General features: G+C 38.7%; 2 protein-coding genes across 3 annotated transcripts in view; both read left to right on the plus strand.

Annotated features, from left to right (window-relative positions):
- LOC308697125 (uncharacterized protein) overlaps positions 1–23,050 on the plus strand; it is a 450,215-nt gene that overhangs the window by 117,654 nt on the left and 309,511 nt on the right. The window lies entirely within an intron of this gene.
- LOC308697167 (uncharacterized protein) lies at positions 462–16,931 on the plus strand. Of its 2 annotated transcripts, XR_014030894.1 has the most exons (7): positions 466–589; positions 3,406–3,455; positions 3,927–4,214; positions 4,464–4,709; positions 4,822–4,884; positions 4,973–5,203; positions 15,629–16,931. XR_014030894.1 is itself a non-coding variant. In XM_081376307.1 (6 exons), coding segments are annotated over exons 1-6 (795 nt in total). In that variant the 5' UTR covers positions 462–587; the 3' UTR covers positions 5,119–12,244. The 2 variants fall into 2 exon arrangements, 1 of the variants encoding a protein (XP_081232433.1); XM_081376307.1 differs by lacking the exon at positions 15,629–16,931 and having other exon boundaries at positions 462–589; positions 4,973–12,244.

The following is a 23,050-nucleotide window of genomic DNA, read 5'->3' on the forward strand; positions in this document are numbered from 1 at the left end:
TTTGATGACAACAATACATTTGGAAAACAAAATACAGCCATTTCTGCTTTTTTTTATTTTGAACAAAAAACCAAGCTGCACCCTTTTTTAAATTTCATCTTTCATTCCTAATGAATGAACGAAAAAGTACACGGACCGTTTAACTGGACCAATAATATATTATTAACTCAAAAGCTTGTATTATTAAATAAAAAAAAGTTTTTATTATACAAATGTGTCATTAAAATAAACTTGAAACTTGAAAATTATGTTTCTGGTCTATGGGTGCTGTTGACAAGGCTACTTGATGTATTAGAAGCATGACTGAATTTTGATATAAGATCTTTACCAGAGAATGTCTAATTTTACCAGAGAATGTCTAATAAGGCTGATTTTACTGTTTTTGCATTCCTCATAGATGACAAAAAGGAACTGGTTTCATCTCCGCCCCTAGTGGAGACAATCCCAGATTCAGGATTCAGGATCAGTCACATGACTTAGGAAAGTTACTCACAGGAAAGTTTTTCCTCTCGGTCTCACCGCTCGCTAAATGCTGTAATTTATGAAGTTTTAACTCCTGATCAAAAGACTCATGCCGAAGTTTCACCATGTAAGTGTTCATGTTTTTAAATATATATCCAGTCTGTGTGTTTTTGTGTGATTAAACCAATAGTTGTGTTTCTGTTTGTGGAAAACTAATCCTGCTAACGATGCTAAAGAAATAATAAGTCGACATGTTTATGATGAACGTGATTATTATCACCAAATCACATTCCCGTCTCTGTCTTCTCTTATAAAATAACCTTTATCATAGTAAAATCTACATATCGTTCCCAACAAAAGTATTGTGTAGCGTAAAACATGTTTCACCAACAGGCTGTCGATTACTTGTTTGTAAATGAGAAGAAGGTGTTTCCTCACAAAAGTGCGGTTATAGTCCAGGCAAAGTAACTCATTTTGGAGCCAAAAATAGAACTAAGTGTGTTTTTTTTTAGCATAGATCATTTCTATGAGGTGTCCAGAACAACATACTAAAAGTCCTAAGAAATCCTAGTTGAGGAAATATGTTACATTCTCATCAATCCGAGATGTGTGCCAATATTTTTTTTCCTTTACTCCTATCAAAATGAAACTTTACACACAAAAAAAACTACTTTTTTTTTTTTTTGGGAACAAGCCTTACCTAATGACATTCCCCCACAGATAACATCAGACGAAAGTCAGAATAGCCATCTTAGTCATTAGTAACGTGGTGAGATTAAATTTTGGGCTGGTAGATTTACAAATGATTTGTATTGTTGGTAAGATTACGAGATTACAGGCAGAAGTCATTCTTACCAACCAAACGATTCACTCTCACACAGAAGACAGATGAAAAACCAGATAGACACACTTTCCACCCAGCGGGCAACATTGATGTCAAAATTACGTCACGAAATAGGTCAAAAATGAAAGTCATATTGACGTCAAAGTGTCAATGTCAGTTTGATATCAAGATTTTGACCTCTGCTGATGTCATTTTGATGTTATTTTGATGTCATGCTTTGTTGGTATTTCATGTCAGTTCAACATTTATTTGACGTCAAGATGTCATGATGTTGACATTCCAGCTCTTTAAAATAATTTTGCCAGACACCAAAACTGCTTCTCTTTTTGTAGTTAGCAAGTATTTCAGACCAGGCGGGCCACACATCAGACTTCCACCATTTGTAAAGTAGCTTTGCAGTGTTATGAGAAGCTAGCAACAACAATATCTAGGTTAGTTAAAGAAAAACTAAAACTAAAATAAAAATAAAAAACACCAGAAAGAAACCTCCCCTGTTGTTGCTAGCTTGTCGTGGTTGTGAGGCTTGTGTGCCTCCGTGACCCTGAAGACTATACCGACGGGGGTTATACCCCTGGAAGTCACTACCAAGCCAGGCAGTTTTCAGGTTAGAGGCCAGTCTAAAAGCAGCATTGCCATCACCCATTGGCAGTAGGATGATTGGATGAATTTTGGGCTGATGTATTTGTCATACATATGAATGGTGTTTTTGCCTATGCAAATTAGGACATATTCAATAAGTGTGCATATTCAAATTCATTTCAAAAGAAAGAACAAAAAAAGTTACTTTTCATGTATACTTTTACTATGTAAAGTTTTATTGTGGTAGAAGAAAAGGAAAAAAATAAGCCTATGCAGGTCTATTTTGGGAAGCCTATATTCAATTAGTGTATAGCTCATTTGCATATTCAAATTAATTTTCAAAGAAACTTGTAATACAAAAAGAATTACTTTTCATGGGTACTTTCATTGTGTAAAGTTTCATTTTGATAGGAGTAAAGGAAAAAAATAGCCCCATTGGGGGTGTATTGTTGCCTGGCCTTATTGGCACACATCTCAGATTGATGAGAATTTAACATATTTCCTCAAGTAGGATTTCTTAGGACTTTTAGTATGTTGTTCTGGACACCTCATAGAAATGATCTAAGCTGCAAAAAATTATTTTACAATTAGTCTGTCGTAAAATGCTATTTTGCCTGGACTATTATACAGAGGAGGGAATGTCGCGACAGATAGGACTCGTAGGACGAAGATTTTCTGAATAAGGAACTGGCGAAAAAGGAGCTGAAGTCAGCCTCGTCTCGTACACCGCATTACCATTACAGATGGGACTTGTTTACGGCATTACCATGGCATTTCATAGTAATTTAAAAAATACCGATGTTTTCTTTCTTTGGCTTTCAGGTTTTACAAATTATGATGACTTGAATTATATTGACTATTAACTGCATGTATGCATAAGATATGACGCTGATAATGAATAAATGCTAAATGTATATTAATAAATATTATAAATATTGTGTTATATTGTATGTTGTTTAATTAAAATCAAACAAGAAGTGTTGTGTCAACGGCTGTGTGCCTAATGATGAAAATTTACAGTAAAAAAATACATATAATTTTATTGAATTAAAAAAGGAATTAAATTACAATTAAGTTTTTAGTGTAATCTTAAATGTAGTTTTTTGCACCCTGCAGTGACTAGCCTACTTTGCAGCTAAGAGACATATTCGTGCTTTTTTCCCACAGTAAAGCTCAGTCCACAAACAGTGCAGTCCTACTGTAACTTTACTAGCGATATAACACCAAATATAGAACATTTATTCACAAGACCAACACATTAATAATCCACAAGAAATGTAAATTGTAGCTGATTGTCATTAAACTTTGCAGGCACTGCCGTCACACGATAGGCTGAGGTGTGTCACGTGATCCAAGTTAGCCGTTACGCTTTCTCCAACGGTTAGAGATACAGACCCTCTAATCTCCATAATATAAGGGTTTCCCATACCCATCCATCTCTGGGTTTATCCCTGTATAAATGTGTTTGTGATTATTAGCCTGTATCTGTGACATAAACCAGCTCTTCTGTTTCTCATCAGGTTCAGAAGGTTGAATCTGCTGCTGCTGTTTAGCTTTATCAGTTATAGCGGTCAGTATCATATTTGTTTATAAATTGTAACAATGTTTAATGTTTTTCAGGTCCAGGTTGATCGAGTCGATTGTTTCTATTTTGCACCAAGTGACTTTGCTTGACATTTGTGGAGTAATGATGGACATTTCTCAGTATATTACATCATCACATACCATGGCTACTTCTCTATGCAGTTTATCTATTAATAAACATGTTCAGGAATACACTACAACATTTGAAATGTTAAAATGTGGCACAGCTAATATTGTTGGCTCCTTATTACCTACAATTTATATATATATATATATATAAATTGTTTTAATATAAAACATTTTTTTATTATTATTTTTTTTTATATATATTCACTAAAATAATAATATTTCATGATGACATTGATTATGGAGAATAGAGAGAAACAATACTTATATTTTTCAGTATTGATTCTTTGTATTGAGTTAATTTGATTCTGTATGTTTGCATAATCCCCAGCTGAAGGAAGCACCCCTCGATCTGTGACGAGGAAAACAGGAGGAAACGTCACCCTGGCGTGTGAATTTGAGGACAGAAACATTACTGCTGTTGAATTAACCAGACAGTCAGAAATCATCCCTGTCTGTGAGACTGAAGAATGTAAGAGTGAAAATGACCGAGTGTTTAAAACAGGATCATGTGACGTCATCATCAAGAATCTGATCTACAGTGACGCTGGGAAATACATTTTGAGAGTTTATTACAATAATGATCTGACAGAGCTGAAGTATCATCTTCATATTCATGGTAAAGTCAGAACTGATCAAACCATCATCATCTGCTTTCATGATTTCCTAAAACTATTGTGTGCAGGGCCTGCGATCAGCAAACACATTAAATGTAACAATTATTCAATATCCAGATTAGATGATTCCAATATAGGCTTTTCAGTGGCTGGTTTTTAAATGATTACATTTCTTCCTTTAATACTAAATATATTTTTATGGTCTTGATTGACACATTATAATAATGATAAATGTCTGTGTTCCTCCTCAGATGAGATCTCTGTGCAGAAAGGAGAGGATCTGAAGTTGGATGTTCTGTTGACCAACGCTGATAAAGTGGAGAGAAACTCTAGTGAAGGCTGGACAGAGGTGTGGACGAGAGGTCACGGGGTCAACAGTGATCGACTGACCGTCAGTGACGAGACTCTGATCATTAATGAGTTTACAGACACTGACACTGGAACATACAGAGTTCTGGACTCTAATAATGAAACCTTGATCACAGTCTCAGTCACAGGTGAGAGAAGATCAGTGGATGAGGAGAGATATATGAGCTGATTTTTAATCAGGATTTGAACAGAAAATTGATGCTAAACTGTGAGTGAGTAACCTTTCAATCTCCTCTACAGAATCTAGTACAGGATCAAAGGGAAAACAGGAAACAGAGGATAACAAACATAATGAACAACTGAGTAAGTAAAACAGGAGATATTGAGAGAAAAAAAAAAAAGAAACAACATTTTTAAAAACTTGTGTTCTCTTCCCTCCTTTCACCTGTAGAGCCTATAGCTATTGGACTGTGTGTGTGTGGAGCTCTGGTTCTGGCTGGGATTATATTTGCTGTCTACAAGAAATACCAACGTCAGCACAGAAACACTAATCATAATGACTACAAGGATGTCCAAACGCAAGACATTGTACAGTAATCCAGAACATCTGGCGACGACACTGGTTTGGATCAACAGATGTACAGAAGATTCTGTCAGCATACTTGAACATCTGCAGCTAGAGGTGTGTAGTATTAATGCAGAGAAAAGCGCTATATAAATGCATCAGATTAGGGGTGTGCGATATACATACAGTCGGCATCTAGTCATAGTTGGGGGCGTGGCGAGGGTGGAGTCGGCGGGGGGGAAAACACTGCGAACATCGTGTGTATTTGAATGACAAAAATGTCTTATTGCGAGTCATTGACGCCTGCCGACCGGCAACGGTACATTGCAAAATTAAATGCAATAGGTTATGATTGCCCTTATTTAATTAAAAACTGGGTCAATGACCCAACCAAATGGCCGGAGGTGTCGTTTCCAGACATATTTTGTTATCTGGTTGAATCTCCAGGTGAGACATCGCGGTAGCTGTAACATTAGCCTATAACTCAATCAACTTTCATATATGTTGCATACTATAACTCCATAAAACCTTGTCACTTAACAATTGTACATATGCTTCACTCCAAACTATTAATCCTTTTGTAAAACGGAGATCAGTAGTATGAAGTTGCCGAGGGACTGTGCTGACAGTTATCCCTAACTCAAAGACTGCAGTCTGAGTGTAACGTTAGACCTCGAACTACTCCATAGGTTCGCGATTGGCCCATCAAGCGAGCCTTCAGCTGATAACGCTAATGTGAATGAGACATCCCTTATGAAAAACAACTATAGGAATACTATAGTATTTTGGGACAAAATATTATAGTCATCTTATAGGAATACTATAGTATTTTGGGATACTATAGAAGTACTATAGAGGTATTACAGAACATCACAGAAGTATTATACACTACTATAGAAATCTTATAGGATTACTATAGTTCTTTTTCGTAAGGGATGTAGACAAATCTGCCTAATACGAGTTTAACACCCACTACTATATCACACAGGGATCTACTCACACAGTAATCTCAAAAAAGAAAGCTCAAAAGCCATTTTGTCCTCCTTTCCGGTTCTGTGTGTTTATTAGGAAGGATGCAGAACTTCAATTCACAATTTGTTTGTTTATTGGCGGTACAGAAAACGACACAGCAACTCTTCGGCATGATTGTCCCGTGTATTTCAATTAGCGCCAAGGCAATGTTTTCCCCCACGGGCTAAATTCACATCACGTGACGGGGCGTTCCCAGACCAACCGTTTGTATATATGACGATTTTTGATCGTGGACGATTAAAATGTCTCCACGATCTGCTTTTGAAAAAATATCATTGTATCGCGCATTCTACCAGTTGCTGTTCTGGCGCCTCTGTCCCAACATACTGAACAACGCGACGTATATTCACATCAAATGTTAATGCAGCGGAACGGGACACTGCAGTTCACAAAAGTTCATAACTTGCATGTGCTTTAATGCCTTGTCGGTTAAACATTTAATTCGCGTGCTGATGCGCTGTTCTAACGTGAGCGTTTCTCAGCCCATACATGTAAAGCTCACATGCACTAAAAGCCTGTCTACCAGCGCCTGGATACTGTGGACTAAGTTATCTTTCGAGTCTTATTATGCTAATACTGTTAAATACACACACGGTTTACATAAACAAAGTTGTCTAAAGTGAAAGCAAACTTGAGAAAATCGAGAGAAAATCTGCTTGTCAAATGCATGTATATTAGACGCGTCGCGCGCAGCTCTTAAAGGGTTAGTTCACCCAAAAATGAAAATGATGTCATTAATGACTCGCCCTCATGTCGTTCCAAGCCCGTAAGACCTCCGTTCATCTTTCGAACACAGTTTAAGATATTTTAGATTTAGTCCGAGAGCTTTCTGTCACTCCATTGAAAACCTATGGACGGCATACTGTCCATGTCCAGAAAGGCAATAAAGACATCATCAAAGTAGTCCATGTGACTACAGTGGCTCAATCTTAACCCTCTGGAGTCTGAGCTGTTTTTGGGGCCCTTGAGATGTTCTGACATGCCCTGACATTTGTGCTTTTTTCAGTTGCTTATAAACATATTAATGGCAAAGGTGTAAATTCACTCTATAAAGCACAAACAGGGCTACCATAATATGTGAGCCACGTGTATGTACATGTTTTCATTTTTGAGAGAATAATGTTTATGCGTGGTTATTGAAAAAAATAAAAACTAAAATTTCTGAAATAAGGCCACAAAACACATAGTAAATATGTGTCAATAAGACTTTTGACTAATGGATGTCCTCGCCTAGTGTTTTTTCTTAAAAATTATGTGAAAATAGTCTTGCTTTATCGTTCACATAAAACCATACATTGATTTAAATTGATGTAAAACAGGTTTTGCTTGGAAAGCCAATATGCGAGGAGGCGTGAACACAGCTGCAAGTGGTTTACAACAATGTCCCACCTACTCTGCATAATGACTCTGCATAATTAGCCATTCATTCAGGTGTGACACTGACTGAGCCACAATGCAAAAACAAAAGATATATTTAGAAGAAGACTTATATTGACCATTTAAGATTTTGCTTACATCTATCTTGTAAATATGTTTTGCCATTTTATTAAAAAGGTTACAATTACAACAATATTACAATTTCAACAATATTTCAAGTGTACTCTTTCTTTGTAAAAAAAAAAAATGATTACAGGCCTACATTTTATCTATGTATTCATTACTTTCATATTTCGCCTGACTGTAACGTTGTTTTCATGAAATATTAGGGCATATTGTTAATTTGCAGTTTAATACGTTGCTTATACAAATAGCCTACATTTTATTTCAACATATTTCAGTCGATTTTTACTCATCTCAGTATAGCAATACAGCTTGCTGAAACATCATCATTCATTCACACACGCGATTTAAATTTAAACTGTCTTTGCCAGCTGTGGTAAACAGCGCGCATCTCTGCCGTTCATTCATTCATAAACAGAAACCCACGTGAAGAAATTCACGTGAGAAGGAAAAAAACTTACTAGTATTCCTCAGCTCGCTCCTCGATATACCCGCACTTCTGGGGGACATTTTCCATTATTATTCCTCACAGCTGCAAGACGGTGTAAACAAGTAATGATCTGAATAAACTTGTGTTTTCTCGCGCTGATATGGGGGCGTTCACAGGATTGCGCGGATTGCCTCAGCCATTTGCGTTTGAATAGCGCGCGCTCTCCGTGGGCGGAGTCACATTACATTTGAATTAGATGTAATTAGCTCGACTGGAATCGCTCTCTTTTAATACAGATTTCACAAGATGAGAATATTTGTTTTTTATATAAATTACTTCATTAAAAAGAAGAGAATTCAAGCTTCATGCCTGTATGTCTGTTTGCCTGTTTGACTGAGTATTCGCTGAGTTATTGTTCATTTTCGGACGCGTTTCAGAATGGACTACACTGACAGAGAGAAGGCAGAACTCACTTCGTGTTTATTTTTCTTTATTTGGCAAAAAGCACAGCACTTTGTTTTTATTGTGAGTATACACAAAAATAATACACATTTAACAGAATCGATTGATGTATGAAACTTGTTTTGTAAAATCAAAGTCAAAAGAGTATTTCGGGTCTCAATTCAACTCATAAGGAAAAAAGCGAGCAGATCACGCCGGCGTGATCTCCGACCTCTGAGGGTTAAAGGGTTACTTCAGGATTTAGCATTAAGCTTTGTATTAGTAGAAAACCTGTAGTATTTTCGAATTACCATGCTTTCCCCCCTCATATCCCCCTGAGAGGAGAGATTTATGTATTTTTTGTCTGGAAAAAATCCTCCGATGACGCAAAAATCGTCATTTTGCGTCATCGGAGGATTTTCTGTCCAGAGGCTAAAGACTACAGCCAGTAGATGGCGTTGTTCCGCATGTTTTCAGCCCGCCCATACAGGGTGGGATCTCACTCACAGAATGTACACAGTGTCAGCCGTCTTTCTTTGGAAGCTAAGCTAGCATGCTCTTGTTCTGTGGAGAAAGCTGAATAATAGGAGAAAGCTGAGTAAGTAGGGGTTACCATCTTCCTTTTCCCGGACTTGTCCGGCGGGCGAGACTGTTAAAAATGTCCGGGATTCGGCTTTTGCGTTCTGCTGTCGCCATTCATTGTTTACATGCACACCTCTCGTTTCAATCTAACTGAATTAATTCCGATCGGTGAATCTGACTGTAGTGTTTACATGAACACTAAACAAGTGATCGGTTGATGTGCGTTTTAACATTGCTAAGAAAATTCCCGCTTCTTCGTGAGAGATGCGAGACCCGGCGCGTCTCAGTAATGAAGCCACCGGCCTCGCGCCGTTCTCCCACGGCCGTCAGCCTCGTCCTGCTCGCCACAGTAAACATGATGAATGGTGACTGTAGAACGCAAAAGCCGGATCCCGGACATTTTGGGTCTCTAAATCCCTGGCAAACTCATCACTTACTTAGGCTAGCCTTGTTGTTTTCAACTGTGCTCTCTTACCGGTAGGCGTGGCCTCCTAAGGCAGCGAAGCAAGTGCATTCTGGGAGTTGTTGTCTTTCATCCACATAAGCCAAAAATACATTTTCTGGCTTTTCTCAGTCTAGAAAGCTCCAAATTCAAAAATTTCTCCACATTTCTTCTACTTAAATGACCTATTTTAAATACACATTCATCTTCCCAGAGGTGAAGTATCCCTTTAAGTTTATCAAGCGACGAGAATACTTTTTTTGTGCAAAAAGTAAACAAAAATAATGACTTTATTCCACTATTCATTTCCTTCTCTTCTCGAGTGAGTTCACGTAGTGTTTCAGCGCAGCGCGTCTGTGTTGTACGTCACACGCATCACACATGACCAGCGTCGGCCAATAGTGAGCCTACGTGTGACGTACAACACCTACACGCTACGCAAAAACACTACGTGAACTCACTCGAGGCCCAGAGAGAAGGAAATGAATAGTGGAATAAAGTCGTTATTTTTGTTTACTTTTTGCGCACAAAAAGTATTCTCGTCGCTTGATAAACTTAAGATTGATCCACTGATGTCACATGGACTACTTTGATGATGTCTTTATTGCCTTTCTGGACATGGACAGTATACCGTACATAGGTTTTCAATGGAGTGACAGAAAGCTCTCGGACTAAAACTAAAATATCTTAAACTGTGTTCCGAAGATGAACGGAGGTCTTACGGGCTTGGAACGACATGAGGGTGAGTCATTAATGACATAATTTTCATTTTTGGGTGAACTAATCCTTTAAAGAGACAGTAGTATTAGTAAACACGCTGCCGCTTGTCCTTAAAGGGATAGTTCACCCAAAAATAAAAATGATCTCATTATTTACGCACTCTAATGTTGTTCTAAACCTGTATTATTTCCTTCTAATATTTTCAAATATTTTTCTAATATTAATATTTTGAAGAATGTGGTTATCCAAACAGTAGCTGGTCCCCATTGACTTCCATAGGAGAAAAATATACTATGGAAGTCACTGGGTTTGGTTACCCACATTCTTCCAAATAACTTTTATTTTCAACAGAAGAAAGAAACTTATTCGAATTTAAAACAACTTGAGAGAGAAAATTGACAATTTGAATTTTTAGGAGAACTATCCCTTTAATGTTAATAAAACTACAAAATGCAAAGAGATAATCACTGACTGCTCTTGACTGATAACTTTAATAGTAGCTTTAATAAGTATCAATGTATAATTTTGTTTTATTTTCATATTTGTTCATTTAATTACTTTCTTCAATGCTACTGTTAAATACACTTACTGTAGCTGAAAACATTAAGCACTGTTTATTCAATTTGTATATTAAGTTGCGTATGTGTATCTTTGATCTTAAAGGGGGGTGAAATGCTATTTCATGCATACTGAGTTTTTTACACCGTTAAAGAGTTGGATTCCCATGCTAAACATGGACAAAGTTTCAAAAATTAAATTGTACGTTTGATTGAGTATTTTTGTATTTCAAAGCCCAGATCGATGGATTTGCAGATCGTCTAATGCTTAAGGATCGAGCAGTCACAATGATAAAGGTTCGCGGTCGTGGTTGGAACCGGGCGGTCAGTAAAACTGCTTCAAATGTCTCTGTGTGTTGTTAGCTATCGGCGCGTCAGCACAGCTTTAGCTCCGCCCACACGGCCCGCCTTCAGCCGCTCGTGCTCGTTTTTTTCCGGAAAGACTCGGTACAGCCTATCTTTCTTTTATAAATATAATAAAACTAAAGACTTTTTGGAGATATGAAGGATGCAATACTACTCTATAGGTACTCAAGATTAACAGGAGATTGAGTGAAAATTAGCATTTCACCCCCCCTTTAATATTTAATAACATAAAACAATGACAAATATTTTTATCTTCGCCCCTGTCTGCCATTCTTTTTTATTTTATATTTTGTTACCCAAGGCTTTGTTTTTAAAATATGGACATTAGTTTGGCTGTAATGCTCAGTCACAAAATAGTAAAACCAACATAAAAAAGAATCGTGATAAAATCGTGAAACGTGATTTTCCTGAAAAAAAATTGTGATATGATATTTTTGCCATATCACCCACCCCTACATCAAATTATTATTTATCATCTACAATAATATCATAATTGTTGTTTTATTGATGTGGAATCTCACATTATTAAGCCACTCATATTGCAAATTGTTCGATTTTCCTGTAATTTGTTTCTGTCTGTCTGACTCTCAGTACAAAAGGAAAAGTGTGCCAAAGTTGAGTCTGTGTTCATGCCGAGGTGTTTTTCCCATATTAATCATCTTTAGAGAGATTTATCCTCGCCGCTGTTGCCTTTACAGTTTTTCTCCATTGGTTTGGCTCATTTCTTGAAACAGAAATGACATTCTCAAAACAACATGGACAAACCTCCAAACCACTTGGCAATTGTTCACAACATAATTGAATTTCTCATTCATTTCATCAAATTGCAAATGTCTAAGTACATGTCTCAATGTCTCAGTACATCTTTGCAAATGATTAAGTACAGGTAGCCTACATTTAGCACAATTTCTAAGTGAATAGATCTTGTTGATCTAAACTGATTGTTGATTTTCAGTCTAATGGTTGTTCGCTCCAAAACATGTCAGCGTCATTCCATTGTATAAGTCATAACGTGCACAGTAGTCTGTTCAATTGTCAAAATTAGTCAAGAACACAATACCATGAATACCATATATGTATGTTTATATATATATGTATATATATATGTATATATATATATATATATATATATATATATATATATATATATATACAGTACCAGTCAAAAGTTTGGAAACATTACTATTTTTAATGTTTTTGAAAGAAGTCTCTTATGCTCATCAAGCCTGGAGTTAAAAAAAAAGAAAAAAAAAGTAATATTATGAAATATTATTACAATTTAAAATAATGGTTCTCTTTTTTAATATATTTTAAAATGTAATTTATTTTTGTGATGCAAAGCTGAATTTTCATCAGCAAGTACTCCAGTCTTTGGTGTCTTATGATCCTTCAGAAATCATTCTAATATGATGATTTGATACTCAGTTATTATCAATGATGGAAACAGTTGTGCTGTTTAATATATTTTTTTGGAATACTTTTTTCAGGATTCACTGATGAGTAAAACGTTAACAGCATTTATTCATAAAAACAGCATTTATTCAAAATAAAAACATTTCTAACAATATAAATCGTTACCATCACCTTTTATCAATTTAACGCATTCTTGTTGAATTAAAGTACTAATTTCTTTTAAAAAAAAATAGTTATTGTTCCCAAACTTTTGAACGGTAGTGTATATTGTTACAAAAGATTTCTATTCTAAATAAATACAGTTCTTTTTAACTTTTTATTCATCAAATAATCCTAAAAAAAGTATCTCAGGTTATAAAAAAATATTAAGCAGCACAACTGTTTCCAACATTGATGATAAATCATCATATTAGAATGATTTCTGAAGGATCATAAGACACCAAAGACTGGAGTACTTGCTGATGAAAATTCAGCTTTGCATTACAAAAATAAATTACATTTTAAAGTATATTAAAAAAGAGAACCATTATTTTAAATTGTAATAATATTTCATAATATTACGTTTTTTTTGTTTGTTTTTTTAACTGCAGGCTTGATGAGCATAAGAGACTTCTTTCAAAAACATTAAAAATAGTAACGTTTCCAAACTTTTGACTGGTACTGTGTATATATATATATATATATATATATATATATATATATATATATATATATATATATGGTATCCACATGGTGGATGTCCCAGGCCAGCGAGGGGGCAATATAACTATGTGTGCTGCCATATCTGAGAATGGTGTGGCCACTCACATCCCCAGTCTTGGCTCATACAATACACAGAAGCTCCTCATCTTCTTGGACCGCCTTCATTTTGATTTGATCCCTGAAAATGAGAGAGGCCTCGTAGGGCCTCACCTACCACAATATGTCATTGTATGGGACAATGTGAATTTCCACCATGGCCTGCTCATCAGGGCCTGGTTCACTACTCATCCAAGGATGGTCATGGTGTTCCTACCACCTTACTCTTCTTTCCTCAATCCTATCGAGGAGTATTTCTCCGCTCGGAGGTGGAGAGTGTTGAGCATCGGGCTCGAGATCAGAGGTCCCTGCTCCATGCAATGGACGCTGCGTGTGAGGATATTACAGGAGATCAGTGTAGGGGATGGTTGCAACATGCACGCCGTTTCTTCCCTCGTTGCATCGCAAGGGAGAATATACACTGTGATCTGGATGAGAATCTGTGGCCAGACAGACAGCAGCGTGTGGATGAGGAGGGTGAGGACGGTGGCCAGGAGAGGGAGGGTGAGGACAGCGACCGGTGAAGAACTGTTAGTTGTGAAACTCCAGCTTTATTTACAGCACTGTATGCTGCATATCATTTTCATTGTTTTTTGTTTGTGTGTTTATATTACAGTATATTATGCTGTATACATTTTCTTTTTACTCTGATGTATGGAAGTTACTTTATGTGTGTGAATGATAATGGTTACAATTTCCTTGGCAGTATGAGTGCAATGTGTGATGTCAAACCTTGGAGGCTCCCCTTACCCTAAAATCCTATTTCTTTTTTTCAGTTTTATACACAATAATTGTAATAATAATATTGTATTCTGTTAGCTAGACAAAAAAAAGGACAGTAACCATTGTCAATGAAGGACTGGGCTAAGACTGAAAGGTGGACATGAGGGATATTTCAATGGTTCTCTGCCATTGTGACAAAACATCTAAACATTTTGACTTGCAGTGCTTACACAATGCCAAAGGGACGAAGCATTTTGGGCGCACTGACTGTTTAAATGAGAAGGAAATTTAGTTTTGACACATGAGTGAACTGTTTTGGGAGAGGTATGAACTTTTGCAGGTGAACCATGGTGTTGTGCCGAACAATCCACATTATTTTGGCAAAAGCACCAAGAGTGTTGAGAACGTCCGGTCTGTTTCAAGAAATGAGCCAAAGCAATTGAGAAGGATCTTTGCCCTTTTTTGTGGCACTGACTCTTCATATGGGAAAGGAATTTAGTTTTGAAGCATGAGTGAACAGTTTTGGGAGAGATATGAGCAAGTGAGCTATAGTGTTGTGCTGAACTGTAAGACTGTTTTGCCAAATGATCTTAGAGTTTTGAGAATGTAATTTCTGTTTCAAGAAGTGAGCCAAACCAATGGAGAAAAATCTCTATAGGAGATTATACGGGGCTTCTCTTTGTAAACTGAACTGAATCCTTTCTTGCTCTGAAATGATCCGGCATCAAGATAAACTTCTCTCCTTTTATCACTGATGTTCACTTCTTCAAAATGTCAGTGTAAGCTTCATGTCTTACGTTACATTAGTGATGGACTTCCTCCTTTAGTTTTTAAAGACAACAGAAAACACATGCGGACTGGTCTCAAAGTTTAACCAGAACACTTAAACATTACATAGATCTCAGTAACTCATGTAAAGTTATATTCACTCTTTAACTCAGGTTGTGACATTTAAACCAGGAAGAAACATGATTTATAACTGAATAATTAAACGTACAGTATGTAATCTTTGGCCACTAGGGGTCGCTAACCTCTTACAATAACAAAGGCGTAGTTTGATGATGCAAACCTTTGCTAAGAATTAGTGTTGTCAAAAGACCCGGTACTTCGGTACCAAGTCGGTACTAAAAAAATGTAAACGTCATGGTACCAAGTTTTCATAATTTGTTGTTTTGTCATTAGTGATAATCAATATTGACCTTGTATTTGAAAAAGGATCCTCATATAAAAACAACACTAAATACAGTGTAAGTTCATTCACATTCGGAGATATTTTTGAAACGGTGCGAGCTGCGCTCTCCATGATGACGAGGAAGTATCAGCAAAGAATTTATTGATTTCTAGCCCTTTGGTACCGAAATTGGTACCGAGAACTGTGGATTTTCACTGGTATTGGTACCAAATACTGAAATTTTGGTACCGTGAAAACACTACTAAGAATTATGGATGTTGTCGTCAACGTCAAGCCGAGCGATCTAATAATGTTTATGGATGACTGAATACATCAATGTTTTTTTCATGACGGTGATATGAAGCAGTTCGGGATTGCTAAGAGACAGCTATCAGCTCCACACGCGACGCGAGTCCCGCGGATATAAAAGGAATATAGACATTTCATTCTACCGAACTACACGCGAGTGCAGAATTACAACTCACAGGTCAGTTTATTAGACAAATTAAACTTGTGAGGTAACGCAGCGCTGTTTCACTTTGATATATTTTAAGAATTGCATAAATGTCATTGTTTATAAAAGCTACTCAAATGTCCTAATTGAACTAAGGTCTAATCCTGGCTTAATCTAAACCCAGTATGTGAAACCGGGCCTACATGTGTTAACATGAGACTAATATAAAGTAAATGTAAACTGGGAAGAGACATGATTTGTATTTGTACATTTGTGTAAAAAAAAGTATTAACCAAAAGCAAGATGATTCCCAACTTGAATGAAACCTGGAATATTGATTTCTGGTCTCGCAAGTTAGCCAAGTGTCTATGCAAGCTAATCGACCACATCCAGTATTAAAAACTACATTATAAAATCATGAAGAATTTCATTACTGCACATATAGTGTCTTGATGTAATAAATCAACTATTATTAAAGGCTTTGTTTAGTTCTGGGAGGGAAGTGGAAACACTTTGTGGTTTAGAGTCTCTGCATTTTGGTCTAATTATACAATTTAAACTTCAACATGTTTTAAACTCTGAACACAGAAGTGTAATGAAGGAATGTTTTGTCTGTGTTGTGTATTCAGTAATAATGATAATCCTGTTAAGCAGCTCTAACGCTGAGATCAGATGTCAGCTGTTGAAGGAGCCGTATTCAGTCAGTCTCTGGAGGCTCTCATCTTTGTCATACTTTCACTTTTTTAAGTCTTGCTAATTGTGCTGTGGTTTACACAAGAACACTCGTACAAAGACTCATACAGAACCTTCCCCGTGTAACTTTTCGTGTTTTTACATTTATTTAAAGTCAGCTTGTGTGTTTTTGTGTTGTTATACAAATAGTTGTGTTTCTGTTTGTGGAAAACTAGATCTGCTAATGATGCTGAGGAAATAAGTGAACGTGTTTATGAATGTATCCAGTCATATTCATGATTATGACGATGACTATTATGACAATGTTCTGTTTGTATTGGAGTTATAATTATTAGACTGTTCTACATTGATAACTGAGATGAGAAAATTGGATTGGAATAGCAGGAACGCTCATTTATTAAACCAAAGATTCAGATTAAAGTTTGATTTTTCTTATTGGACAATTTTTTTTTATTTTTTTTTTATTTTTTTTAAGCAAGATCCACATGTGTTAAATCTTTAAATAAAATTGAAACTGAAGGTTCTGAGTTTTGTATTGTGATCTGTTATGAAATATTTTTTTCCATTCAGGAAAGTGTTTTATCCCTGTGTAAATGCATTTGCGATGTGTGTCTGTGTCTGTCATAAACCAGCTCTTACTCTCATCAGGTTCAGATGGCTGAATCTGAACTGCACCTGGCCTATTATAGCAGTCAGTATAATTTATGTTTATAAATTGCAATTATTTAAAAAAAAAAAGAAGAGAAAACATTGATTACAGCCAATTGTAACAGGGCAAACAAGACGTGAGACGTGCGGATCCATATGCAAGACTTCATTCTAAAACATGGTCATATAGGCAGGGTCAATAAACATCAGGATTGGCAGAGGCATGACAGAGTAATCCTTCGATCAGCGAACAATATCCAACAGGGGCAAGGCAAAGAGATAACCCAGGTAAACAGCAATAATCCAAACGAGGTGCAAACAGAGTCCAAAGGGCTAGGCTAAGGGTGAATCCAGGAAACACAGGCAAGAATCAGAAGACAGGAAAACAAGAGACTAAAATCACTGAAGGGCTCTGTAGAGAAGCTAACACTAGGGGAGTGCTAAACTCCCTGAATGAATATTATTTGCAGGAATCTCCTCTAACTCTGTGACAGGACAAAAAAGAGAAAACGTCACCCTGTCGTGTGAATTTGAGGTCAGAGAGATTTCAGATATTGTTTTAATCAGACTGTGTGAGAAGATAAACTGCAGTGGTGGTCGAGTGTTTAAAGAAGGATCATGTGGCGTCGTCATCAAGGATCTGATCTACAGTGACGCTGGGAAATACATCCTGAGAGTCTACACTAATGATCAGACAGAAGTGGATTCACAAACCAGGGAATATCATCTTCATATTCTTCTCTAGTGAACTCTAGTTCTTCAACTCTAGTGAAGGCTGGACAGAGGTGTGGACGAGAGGTCACGGGGTCAACAGTGATCGACTGACCGTCAGTGACGAGACTCTGATCATTAATGAGTTTACAGTCACTGACACTGGAACATACAGAGTTCTGGATTATAGAAGAGTAACCTTGATCACAGTCTCAGTCACAGGTGAGAGAAGATCAGTGGAGGAGGAGAGATATTTGAGCTGATTTTTAATCAGGATTTGAACTGAGAATTGATGTTAGTTGTAATTCCCCTTCAGATCAACAGATCTGCGTCGACAGTTAACATATGTTTGCAGCTAGAGGTCTCTGTGATATAGTATATAATCTAAGATAACATAGTAATTGTTGTTTTAGTGATGTGCAAGCTAAAATGATATATTATGACGGCTGCACGCGAAAACCTCACAACACCCACCCCTGTCGGTGTCAAAAGCTTTGGGAGTCAGACAGGCTGAAACCAGCTCAAAAACACACTCAGCAATATACTTTTTATATACGTTTTATAATTGTTATCAACAAAATGCCAAAAAATGCAAAGGAAACAAAGGAAAAGCCAACATAAAGTGTGTTAGTGAGGTGTTGCACCAACATATTCTGCCTAAACAGCTGCCATTAGTGTTCAGTTGGTGACATCAAGCAACATATCTATAGTTTATGAATTAACAGCATTTTTCATACTCATCAAACCATTCAGCTGTCAACAGTTTGTATGTAATGTAATCAGATTTGTTTCTTTCCCATATTACATCTCACTGCTGTTCCCTTTGACTGTTTACTATGGGATTTTCATAGCCTGGGTGCCTGCCCGAACCCCGCCCACAACATTCTTTGGTCAGGAAGTTCGGTCTGGACTCGATCCGTTGAGGAGTAATTATGCTCGGCTCCCAGAAGGCCGAGCCAATCAAACTGCCAGGGCGGGCTTTAATCGATGATGGACAGATGATCTGCGGTTACGTAATCACCACGTCATTAAATAGCGCTTGGGTTGACCTGGTTTTCAACAAAGATGACTGCCGCAGGAGAATTGAGATGTTTAGATTCCGCTATCGCGTCTGTTATAAAAGAAAACGACAGCGCATTCATTTTAAAAGACGAACAGAGAACTGGTGGTGGGCAGATCGAGGCTTTGTGAAACAATGAAACAGTTGATGCAAATGTGCCATATTGTGTGGAGGGTTATTTTGGTCATGAAAAATTAATATTAATAAAAGAAATCAAGCCACAATGTCTCACTTTTTTATAGATTTTTATTAAAAAATATTAATTTCTCTGCTGTGGAAGGACTTAGCCTAATTCTTTTTATAAAGATAATTTCTCCAGCCTTTGACAAACTCCTCTCACAAAAACCCACGAGGTCAAGATGCGTTGACTTCACTTTTATACAGCTGTATCAAAAATATGTATTGAGAAAACACTATACCATTAAAAACACTTGCTCTTTTATAAATGTCTTAACCGCTTTTGATGACGTAATATTTGGATTTTGGATACAATATTTGGAATTGTAATTAACTAATTAATTAATTAATTATTTTAATATGGAATTTGATCATATTATTAGTTTTGTTTTTGTCCTATGTGACCCTGGATCACGTCACCAGTCTCGAGTCGCACGGGTTTATCTGTGGCAATATCCAACAATACACTGTATGAGTCAAAATTATCGATTTTTCTTTTATGCCAAAAAGTCATTAAGATATTAAAGTAAAGATCATGTTCCATGAAGATATTTAGTAAATTTCCTACCTTAAATATATAAAACATGTATTTTTGTGAGTGAATGAAGCACAATCGTGAACATAAATGAACAACTTTAAAGGAGATTTTCTCAATGATTAGATTTTTTTGCACCCTCAGATTCCAGATTTTTAAAAAGTATATCAGCCAAATATAGTCTTATCTGAACAAACTATACATCACTGGAAAGATTATTTAATCAGCTTTCATGTGATGTATAAATCTCAATTTAAAAAAAAGAACCATGTGACTTTTTTTTTTATTGGTCCAGGGTCACATATAGCTCACTAATCTAAGAGCAGCAATGGTTGTTGGACTTTTGGCTCTTATTGTTCATTACTGTGTCAAATAGATATAAAATATCCATCCTCATCGCCTGAGTGTGACTGAAGGTTTTGATCATCAAATATGTGCAAATATGACTGTCTTGTGAGGTCAGCAATTGCTGTTTTTGTACTGTTTGTCAGTGAAGGAATATAGCAAATCAAGCTCTATTATATCTTTATTGTAGATGTGTGAAACTCTATACAACCGACCAGCACAACAGACATCACTATCAATATATTTATATATGAGAATTAACCATGAGACAATCATTCCAGAATATGACAATGCTTCCAGTATCTGCTGTGTGTGTGTGTGTGTGTGTGTGTGTGTTTTGAGTATTTATACATCATGCATTTATGGCTTATATATGCAATTCAAAAGCTTTGTGTTTACTATACAAATGTGTTATTAAAAAAACTTGAAACTGAAACGGATGAACGTCTCGGGTTACGTATGTAACCCTTGTTCCCTGAGAAAGGGAACGAGACACTGCGTCGGTGACGACACTAGGGGAACGCCCTTCAGCGTAGCACGTCTGAATTCATGAATGAAAACTAATCCAATCCTATTGGCGTTGCGTGATGACGTAGCGTGTGACGGCATAAGCGGATGTATACAAAAGCACGCCGGCACACAGAAATGTCAGCTTTTGCTATGAAGCAAGTGCTCCAGGCGGGGTGAGGTGTGGCGAACCGACGCAGTGTCTCGTTCCCTTTCTCAGGGAACAAGGGTTACATACGTAACCCGAGACGTTCCCTTTCGAGGGAACTCGAACTGCGTCGGTGACGACACTAGGGGAACGAGATACCCACTATACCACAACAAACCCCGCTCATCCTAGTGTGAAGCTGTCTTCAGGCACAACTTAGGACGAAAGCACTCGTGCACCGGGTGTAGAGGGAAGGTCCAGACTGTAAAACCTCATGAATGTGTGCGGAGTGGCCCAGCCAGCCGCCTCACATATGTCATGGATAGAACCCCTGAAAGGAGGGCTCTAGAGGACGCCATGCCTCTGGTGGAGTGAGCTCTCACGGCCATAGGTGAAGGCAATTTGCGCACCTGATAGGCCAGGGAAATAGTCTGAACGATCCAGTTGCTGATGGTCTGTTTAGAGGCGGGAAGCCCCTTCTTGGGCGACCCAAAACACACCAGCAACTGGTCTGACTTCCGCCATGAGGAGGACCTCTGAATATAACACTGCAGTGCTCTGACAGGGCAGAGCAGATAAAGTCTCTCCTCATCCGCCGTCACGTGAGGTGGAGGATGAAATGCCTGCAGAACCATAGGCCGTGCCATATTAGATGGCACCTTGGGCAAATAGCCGGGCCTGGGATGTAAGATGGCCTTAATGTTGCCTGGAGCAAACTCCAAGCACCCATTGGAAATAGAGAGCGCCTGGAGATCTCCTACCCTCCTCAGAGAAGTAATGGCCAACAAAAAGACCACCTTAAACGAAAGGTTCTTGGCCTCAGCCGACTCCAGTGGTTCGAAGGGAGCCTCGGCCAGCCCTTCGAGAACCACTGCCAGGTCCCAAGAGGGAACTCTGGTGCGAGTCGCAGGTCTCATCCTCCAGGCTCCACGTAGGAAGCGTACGACCAAGTGATGCCTCCCCAGCGGGCCATCACTCAGGGGAGCGTGGAAAGCCGCAATGGCAGCCACATAAACCTTGAGTGTGGACAGGGTAAGCCCGGCAGAAAAGCGGTCTTGGAGAAACTCCAGTACTGAAGCCACTGGGCAGTTAACTGGGTCCAAGTCACGCTCTCTGCACCAAACGGAAAATACATTCCACTTAAGGCCGTATAACTTCCTCGTGGAGGGAGCTCTGGAAGTTAATATGGTTTCGACCACTCCAGCTGACAGGCCGGCTTCTAGGTACTGTGCCCCCTCAGGGGCCAGACCCACAGTTTCCACAGCTCGGGTCGAGGGTGGAGAACTGAGCCCTCCGCCTGGGACAGCAAGTCCCTCCTCAGAAGGATCTGCCATGGCGGGCCTGCCAGGAGTGAAATGATGTCCGAAAACCATACTCGGGCCGGCCAAAACGGGGCTACTAAAAGTAGACTGACTCCGTCTCGACGGACCCTTTCCAGAAGTGCTGGAAGCAGAGCGATCGGGGGAAATGCGTACAGACGCAGCCTCGGCCATGTCTGCATCATGGCGTCCAGCCCCAGCGGAGCTGGATGCCTGAGAGAGTACCACAGTGGACAGTGGGATGTCTCTTGAGATGCGAAAGGATCCACTTCCACTGGGCCAAATCTCACGCACATGGCTTCCACCACCTCTAGGTGGAGTCGCCACTCCCCGGGCCTCAGCCCCTGCCTCGACAGGACGTCTGCTCCCTGATTCTGGTCCCCCGGGACATACATCGCCCTGAGAGACGATAGTCTCCGCTGGGACCACAGGAGGATCTGATGCGCCAGTCTGCACAGAGGGCGCGACCTCAGACCCCCCTGGCGGTTCAAATAAGACACCACCGACAAGTTGTCGGTTCTCACAAGGACATGGCGACCATGGAGGTCTGGCAGGAAGCTCCTCAGAGCCCGGAACACCGCCAACATTTCTAGGCAATCTATGTGCCAAGAGGAATGATGGTCCTGCCAGAGGCCTCTCGTAAAACGGCCGTCCATGACCGCGCCCCAGCCCGTGAGGGAGGCGTCTGTCGAAATAGATACTCGGCGACATAACGCTCCCAAATTGGGACCCTGGGACAAGAACCAAAGCTTCTTCCAAATTGACAGGGAACGAAGGCATCTGCGCGTAACCCTTATCAAGCGGAATGGGTTTCCCCTCGGGAAAACCCCTTGGTTCTTAACCACCACTGTAAAGCTCTCATGTGTAGCAGGCCAGAAGGTATCATGCTGGACGCTGCTGCCATGAGACCCAACACTCTCTGAAAGTGTTTGACAGTGACGGCCTGGCCTAGCTTTAACCTGGACACTGTGGTCAGGATATACTCGATCCGAGCAGGAGACAACTGAGCCCGCATCGTGACTGAGTCCCACACCACTCCCAGGAACGTGGTTCTCTGGGCTGGTGTCAACACGCTCTTCTTCGTGTTGAGTCTTAACCCCAGGCTCTGGATGCGGGCGAGGACGACATCTCGATGCCGAATCACCAGCTCTCGCGACTGGGCCATTATTAACCAGTCGTCGATATAATTGAG

Source organism: Scardinius erythrophthalmus, assembly GCF_964197995.2.
Source record: "Scardinius erythrophthalmus genome assembly, chromosome: 10".
Lineage (NCBI taxonomy): Eukaryota > Metazoa > Chordata > Actinopteri > Cypriniformes > Leuciscidae > Scardinius > Scardinius erythrophthalmus.

Bases quoted from the DNA above. Each gene is read 5' to 3' on its own strand.
- LOC308697167 (XM_081376307.1), top strand. The intron at 4,215-4,463 runs GTAAAGTCAGAA...GTTCCTCCTCAG, and splicing joins GTATCATCTTCATATTCATG to ATGAGATCTCTGTGCAGAAA. The intron at 4,885-4,972 runs GTAAGTAAAACA...TTTCACCTGTAG, and splicing joins CAAACATAATGAACAACTGA to AGCCTATAGCTATTGGACTG.